The 7926-nt window shown below is 46.3% G+C and overlaps 1 protein-coding gene across 1 annotated transcript; it reads left to right on the forward strand.

Annotated features, from left to right (window-relative positions):
- Positions 1-2078: 2078 nt before the first annotated feature.
- On the forward strand, positions 2079-7262 carry Cdk7 (Cyclin-dependent kinase 7). The gene is made up of 2 exons (XM_075693809.1): positions 2079-2761; positions 6710-7262. Exons 1-2 carry the CDS (start codon positions 2255-2257, stop codon positions 7256-7258), a joined length of 1056 nt encoding a protein of 351 aa, XP_075549924.1. The 5' UTR covers positions 2079-2254; the 3' UTR covers positions 7259-7262.
- Positions 7263-7926: the final 664 nt, after the last annotated feature.

Consider the following 7926-nt stretch of genomic DNA (forward strand, 5'->3'; position numbering starts at 1 on the left):
TGCCTTTGTCCTCTCCCGCATTCCTCCCGCATATACATTCTACACGACGACAGAAAGCTGAGCTAGTTGGTAAGGATTCATTATGCAAAAAGGTGAGGAGTGCAGACAGGACACAAGAGAAGAGGCGTTAGTGTTGTCCACTTCTCTTGTGTACTGTCTGCACGCCTCACCTTTTTGCACTTTCTACACGCTCTCAATCATTACAGACGCAGTGTACAAGACAGCCGCGGGAAAAGCAAAGAAACCTTCTCTTAAAATTGCAATCGGCGATTCACACTTCAGGTGACAGCATGCTCTTACCCGGGAAAACAGTTCCAGGTTTTGCACGTTGAGCCACCTGTGTACTGTGAGGTCTGCAAGGAGGTGCCCAAAGTGGTACTCGATGTGAGACAAAACTTTCCACACTACACTTGATATCACCGAACTGTGGCGGCTGAAGAGCACCTCGAGGTCGCACAGGCGGTTCGGGTCGGCGAGACGCCGCAGCGTCATGCACAGCGCTTCGCGGCCTGCAACTCGAACCCGCTGGGCGCTCTCCACCTCTTCGGGAATCAGTAGAGCTGCCGTCAGATCGTCCAGGTCCGCTTTCTCGAACCTGAACGACCGGTAGAACATGGCGCTGTCCATGTGCTCCAAATCAAGCAGGCCGTGCCTCTGAAGATCCCGCCGTGGTTCCGAAGATCCCGCCATTTGGAGCAAGTACAGGTCTTCTATTTCTCTCCAGTGCAGCGACTGCAGCAGCAGCCCGTCATGAAGCACGCTGTACGGCATCGCTGATGTACACGCACTTAAAACGCAACTAAAGGAAATCGGACAAATAAGCGGGATTGCTTGCTTGGCGCCTGGGCAGACTACAAAAGATTCAAACCATGCGATTAAAAGTAGAGAGAGCTTGTCTTGGCAAGGCTTGATGTAGGCTACTTCGGCGCGCAGCAAACCATGAGCAAACACAAAACCTATTTTTATTTATTGCTTGGTTCAAATAATAATGCAAACTAAATAGAACAGGCAAATAATTTGGTTCAAATAATAAAGTAAACCAAATAAACAAGCAAATAATTCACGAACCAGAAAAGACATGGCTGGCATTGTCTGCCGAGTCGCACCTTGCGGTAATAAATCCGAGCTTACATGCTGATCGCTGTTTTGCCCCTACCCAGTAACATGGGTTATGCAGTGCTGGCGTAATTATTGCTAAAACTTGTTAGCAAATACGGTATTACGCTGTGTATAGCGGAAAATTCGGTAACGGTGTGTACAGCAAAATATCGAACATTGCGAAATTTGCGCACGCAGTATGCGATTAGACACACGCATAACAAGTTCCACGCAAACTACAAACATGCCGAGCCGCGCAGTATGCCATTAAGAGGTACGGGCTCTCCGAACTTGCCTCGTGTTCAAGAGGTCTCGCAGACGCGACACGTCGCCAAAACTTGCCGCGGTGTAGACATCAAAAGAAGCAGCGCTTTCCAAGTCGCTCGCAGACATCCACGCCGGCATAGCGGCCACATCCAGCGACGCCATTTGCGATAACGGCACAATTTCACACCCCAACTAACGTTTCTACAGAAGGTAAAGCAGCAAGTCACCGACGTGCCCAATGAAAACACCGCCGCACACGACCTGCGACAACGTAACAGCGTGACAGCGTTTCCAAGCACCGGTTTTTCCTATTCAGTTTCACATGTATAGAGTGATAGCATAGAATGATCTAAAGAAAGGAAGCCGGAGCTAGTTTAGTTACTTTCGCCGCTTGCCGTGGTTCTCTGTTGAACCCACTCCCCCTTTCTAGCAGACCAGCAGAGTGCACCAGAGTACACTCATGGTACGCTCTAGTCGCTCTAGTGCTGGTAGTGGCACACTATGAGCACACTGGCACTCTCCTACGGCTCCTACACTCATATTTTTCCATGGCGCGCACCTGTGGTGCTGTAGAACATTTACTGAAACAAATTATGTTATTATGATTATTTTTATTTAAAAAATATGCATATTTATACATATTATAAGTCTTTGTAGGTTTTATACGAAACGATTCCCGAGTTGGGTGCGGTAGTAGTCGTTAGCAGACAATCCGCAAGCCAAGTAGACGTGCGTTGCATGCGTGTTTTGATGGCGAGTGATGTTTGTGCCGGCACATCGTGGATAAATGCTGTTGTGTGAATTACGAGCACTAGCCACTGTGCTAGCCATGCCATAAAGTCAGCAGCAGCAAAGTTATATTTATGCGCGGTTCATATCGCCTCTGACCATGTCCGACGACAGGACAAAGAGGTATGAGAAGATCGAGTTCCTCGGAGAGGGGCAGTTCGCCACAGTCTACAAGGCGAGGGACGTTGTCAAAGACGAGATAGTCGCCGTGAAGAAAATCAAGCTAGGAACACGAGCGGAAGCTAAAGATGGCATCAACCGTACGGCACTGCGTGAGATCAAGCTGCTGCAGGAGCTCTCTCACCCGAATATCATAGGTCTCTACGATGTCTTCGGGCACCGGTCCAACGTGTCGCTTGTGTTCGACTTCATGGTAACCGACCTGGAAGCCATAATCAAGGACACGAGCATCGTGTTGACTGCGGGCCACATCAAGTCCTACATCCTGCAAACGTTACAGGGACTGGAATATCTGCACATGAACTGGATTCTACACCGTGACTTGAAGCCGAACAACCTCTTGCTCGATGACCGGGGTGTGCTCAAAATCGCCGATTTCGGCCTTGCCAAGTTCTTCGGCTCGCCCACACGCATCTATACCCACCAGGTATGAACAGTCGCCGGAGGCTTTCAAGAAAGAAACAAAAATGGTCCTTGCCATTTAAACGCAGTAAAATTATATCACCAGGTTCTATCAAAGCTACAGCTGTGATTGCACTCGAAGGAATAGCATCTAGGATAAAAAGTGCACGACAACGACAAAACACGGAGTAATGGTATGAAAAGAATGTTTACGTTCTTTTGTCCACTTTCGGGTTTCGACCACGTCGCCTGTGTGTTGCCATCAGGATGGCTGAACTTGCCCAACTCTCAGAATGGTTCCAGTATTGTTTTCATGTACAACAGACGAACAGAATTATTATCCCGTTGACTTGTTATCGTGGAGCTTGTGACTTGCATGATCCGTTGACCATGCAAGCCAGGAGCACAAGAGCTCGTGGCTTTCATGGGGAGCATAGCTGCAGGAATGCCGGAAGCTGCGGGTTTGACCTGTGTGTTTGACCTGTGTGTTTGACCATGATGGCATTTGGATCTCTATGTTCGATTAATTGTTGGAGCTTAACATTCGAAAGTAACATACAGGCCATGAAAAGATGCCATAGTGGCGGACTGCGAATTAATTTGGAGCGCCTGGGTTTTTTTTACTTGCAGCCACCGGAGCTGGGAGTCGAACTACTGCTAGGCAGCAGAAATCCACAGCCACTGTGGCAGATGCTCACAACGTGGGATATTAAGCTGAGCACTTTATTTATTTGGACTAGCTTAAAGAGATGCTATTAGACTGAATGAAAGCTTTATATTTATGCTGATGCTTAACACTGATGTGGGGACCCTTACGTTGCCTGTTGTGGCTTCTTTGGCGGTGGCGTGGTGATGTCTGGATTGTGTTGGGTCCATGTCCAGGGGCTTGTCAGTCTTCTTTGCGATGGGGGGCTAGCTATTATTTGATGTAGGCAATGAGCCTTGTTTGGTCATCCTGTGTTGAGTGTTGTGATGATGTTTTGTCCTGATCCCCCATTACATTCATCGAATAGGTGAGCATGCAGTCGCAGTTCTCCAAATTGACTGCCCTGTAACGTTTTGCTGCCACCATGAAGTCTTGTCCACAGACCCACTCCTGAGGTTATAGTTAAAAAAAATAATAAAGGTGAATGCCACCTAGTCTGTGGAAGCCACTTTCTCAATTTCAACTCTTTTGAGCTCTGAACTGTCCCTGGCTGAAGAAGCGTGGTCGAAGATTGCTTGTGGCTAGGCGAAATAAATAGTGTCATGCATTTTCAGTCTAACCACATGAAAAGATTTTGCATATCGTAATTTATGATAGTGTACTTTTATTTTTGTACAAATTGTGCCATTTTATATTGTATTTCGCATTTTGTAGTGATATTGTATTGATTGTGCCAGTAGATATTGTATTTTGCATTTTGATTCTCCCGCAGTTTATTGGCCCAGCTATGTATTCAAACTATGTGGGCTTTGTCTATGCACCCCTCATCCCTTGCAGTAATGACACTACAATGGTGTAGGAATCGTGTAGATAAAAAAAAGGCGAGTCAACAGCGGTTGACATCAAAGAAAGACAAGGTCTTCTTGGGTGCATTAGTGTACCATGTGGTTTGTTGTTTAGACTGCACCACCTTCGGAATCAGCCCACATTTTTTAGGCTGCGACCATAATTTTCTTTGAGTAATGCCTACTTCTCGTTCTGGTTTTAGGCGCGCACAGTTTGAACAAGCACATCTAGGTTTATCTTTGGTGTTTTTTGCACTAATTATGCACTATTACTGTTCCATACACCAACATGGAGCATCTTTTTCATTCCAAGCCTCATTGTGATGCCTTTTTCGTTGTACAACATGCACTAGAAGGCCTCAAATCACCTTATTTTATAAAGTGATCGGAAAGTGGCAGCCAGATACCCAGATCCCATGAACCCTAAGTTGAGTTGAAGTTGACAAAGAAGACAAGGTCTTCTTTGGCGCCACCTGTCACAGCAGAAGCGCTGCCATTGGGCGGACCCTGTAAGACAGTGCAGTTCGCGACTTTGTAACCACTCAGGGCCCAGCATGGTATATGGCGTGTTCAGTAACAGAATTAATATTTTTTAAACACATGAGTCGACACTTGTGCTTCCATTTTGCATCATGGGCCTTGTTTAGCCGGCAGTCCTCAAATCACCAGTGACTGGGACTGGTACTCATACGTTGACATTCCTTATTGCATCGCCGGATGTTTGCGTCATTCTTTTGCCTGTCCAAAGAGGCTTGGCTAAGAGGTCCTCGTTGTCGTGTTCAGACGAGAAAATTGTTTAGTAAATTGGGATTAACATCTTCTGTATATCGTTGCTCCAGGCAATCTGATGTCTCGCTCGATTCTTCCACCGATGCTTCATAGGTTTCATTGCCTCTCTGCTCTTGAGCTGACGGCCAGGCTAGGCTCCTGTTACTTCAGCATCCAGTGAACATATGTGCCTGGGAGGTGCTGTTTACATGGAACAGGGGTATTTGGATAACTGGACTGATTCACTCTGATTTGCAACTGGAGACGACTTAATTCCATTCATATTTTTTCAACTAGCTTTGGTTAGCATGATACCTGTCACCAACTCGCGATAGCACTGCAATGTGTAATAACAATGCTCCAGATGTCCATCGTGAGGTGGCCCGTATTACAAAAATACGGGTTTATGTCAGTTTTCCAGCTCACTTTTATGCGGAGCCCAGAGCATTGACATTTCAGTGGTGCGAATATAATGGGCACACTTTATCATTACTTCTTTGCATGAATTAGCTCGAGAAGCGGCTAATCACTTTGTGCACACTAAAGTAAGTGAAAATTGAGGGCTCGCAAGAGCATCAAAGCAGTGCCAAAAAGGAGCGAGCTGCTCAAACATAAGTCGAGTTGTGCTCACAGACTTTCTTGAATTGCTTTGTCAAAGCGCAGCTTCATATACGGTGTGGCGACATCCAAAGAATCACTTTATTTGCGTTTCCATCGCTTCGAATGTTGCTATTCCAGCACACACACAAAAAAAAGGACATGTTCTTTCACCCTGAGAACATGTCCAGCGGTACACATTTGTCGTAAGTGAAAGCGAATAATTTTGCTATTGGGTTGGAGTCACAAAGCAAAATTCGCGTTATTTCTGTTGCTCTAAGCAAGAGCATGCATGCATTTTCGATGCCAGCACAATGTGGGCAGCCCGTTCCCTCCTTGCCTGGGTTGACTCAACTTGCCGCACGAGACGCTGATAGTTCTTGCTCCGACACGTTGCTTTGGCAGTGTCAGGAGCCTATTGCTATGTTTTCGCACATATTTCACTACAATGATTGCCCTTCTTCGCCTGCATCATTGAACACTTGACATCATTGTTTGTTTGATTCTTCCCAATTCGAATTGCTGACAAGCAATGAAACCAGGCTGAGCCTGATGGTGAGAGGTCTCTGATGGTGAGATGCACACACAACAATGTGCTTTATTTATTTTGCAGATGAAGCTGGTAGTTAAAAAATGTCATGTCATTTATTGAACAGGGCAGACCAGGAAATGATACCTTGTGGAATTTGTGTGAAAATAAGACAGCAGTAAGCACTGCACAGTCTAAAAAGTTGATGAAGGGTTAGAGCCCACATGAGTCTGGAATATACAAGCTTATTTTCTATAACGGACATGGTGGGGCAGCCTTTCTTGAAAAGTACCTAATGAGCTCCTCAAAGCACTTAGTAGTAAGTGGTCCTCTATCACCTGCCCTATGGAATAGAAATTGGGGGAATTTCTGTTGGCCATGCTGTAATGTAAAGCTCTACCTGCTGACATCTGTACAGCGGCTACCAGATGGGGGGTGGGCTATAGGAGAAAAGGATAGAAAGAGACAATAGTAAAGACGATACAGGTAGGGCAGACTGTGTACTCTTGTGCACAAAGGATTGGCTGCCACTGTCAAGCTGGCACTGCAGTATGAGAAACCAGAAACTGAACGAACCATGGCTTGCAGGTGGTAACCAGGTGGTACCGTGCACCAGAGCTGCTGTTTGGTGCACGCATCTACGGCACCGGCATCGACATGTGGGCGGTCGGGTGCATTCTGGCCGAGTTGCTCCTGCGAGTGCCATTTTTGCCCGGAGACTCCGACTTGGACCAGTTGAGCCGCATCTTCCAGACACTCGGCACGCCCTCCGAGAAGGACTGGCCCGGCATGCCAGCATTGCCTGACTATGTGCAGTTCCGCAGCTTTCCTGGCACGCCCTTCCGTCACATCTTCACCGCTGCCGGAGACGATCTCCTCGAGGTGATCGGACGCATGCTGGCCATCAATCCACTGTCTCGTTGCACCTGTGCAGAAGCTCTGCAGATGCCGTACTTTGCCAATCGCCCTCCACCAACCGAGGGACCCAACTTGCCGCTGCCAGCCGCAGTCATGCAAAAGAGAAACGGTGGTGCCACCAGCAGCAGCAGCAGTGGCAATGGCAACAGCAACCATGGTTTGAAGCGAGCCCACAAGGGTGGTGATGATCCCAGCGTTATTAAAAAACTTGTTTTCTAATGACTGTCAATGTTTTCTCTGTTGCGATGTTTGTGCAAAGCCTTGAGTGCTATGGCATGTGGACATGTCATGTGTCTGGCTTAGAATTAGCTCGTTTTTATTCCCAAAAGTACTTATGAGCCAGCGCCATCGGCATTCATCTGTTTGGCGTGCCTTGGTTCAGTCATTACATAGATATTGTGAGAGATGTCCAAGCAAGCCTGCCTGAAATAGAACGAACTATTTGTTCAATTAAATTCTCTTTATTTACCAGAAATTATTCTGACTGCACCCCTGGGCTAAAAGCTGCAAGGAAACAGTTTGACGGAGCCCATGACAACATACACACATTGTAACATGGGATAGGTAAATAGATAACAGAGGTTTAAAAGGATAATACATGAAATGAACAAGTTATTTACACAGTAGAATGTCATTATACATCAATTAAGAGCATTTACTTTACTTGTAGAACAGAAAAAAAGAAACTGCATTTGTGTTACAATGCAAAACAAATCATAAGAAGCCAACAAACACTGACACCAAGGACAACATAGGGGAAATTACTTGTGCTTAATAAATGAAACAAAGAAACGATAAATTAAACAAAGAAATGATGGAAATTAAAGTGGATGAAAAAACTACTTGCCGCAGGTGGGAACCGAACCCACAACCTTCGCATTTCGCAT

This window comes from Dermacentor variabilis, chromosome 5 (genome assembly GCF_050947875.1).
Source record: "Dermacentor variabilis isolate Ectoservices chromosome 5, ASM5094787v1, whole genome shotgun sequence".
Taxonomy (NCBI): domain Eukaryota; kingdom Metazoa; phylum Arthropoda; class Arachnida; order Ixodida; family Ixodidae; genus Dermacentor; species Dermacentor variabilis.

Coding starts and splice junctions, on each gene's coding strand:
- Cdk7 (XM_075693809.1), top strand. CDS start 2,255: ATGTCCGACGACAGGACAAAGAGGTATGAGAAGATCGAGTTCCTCGGA. Junction 2,762..6,709: donor CACGCATCTATACCCACCAG/GTATGAACAGTC, acceptor CATGGCTTGCAG/GTGGTAACCAGGTGGTACCG.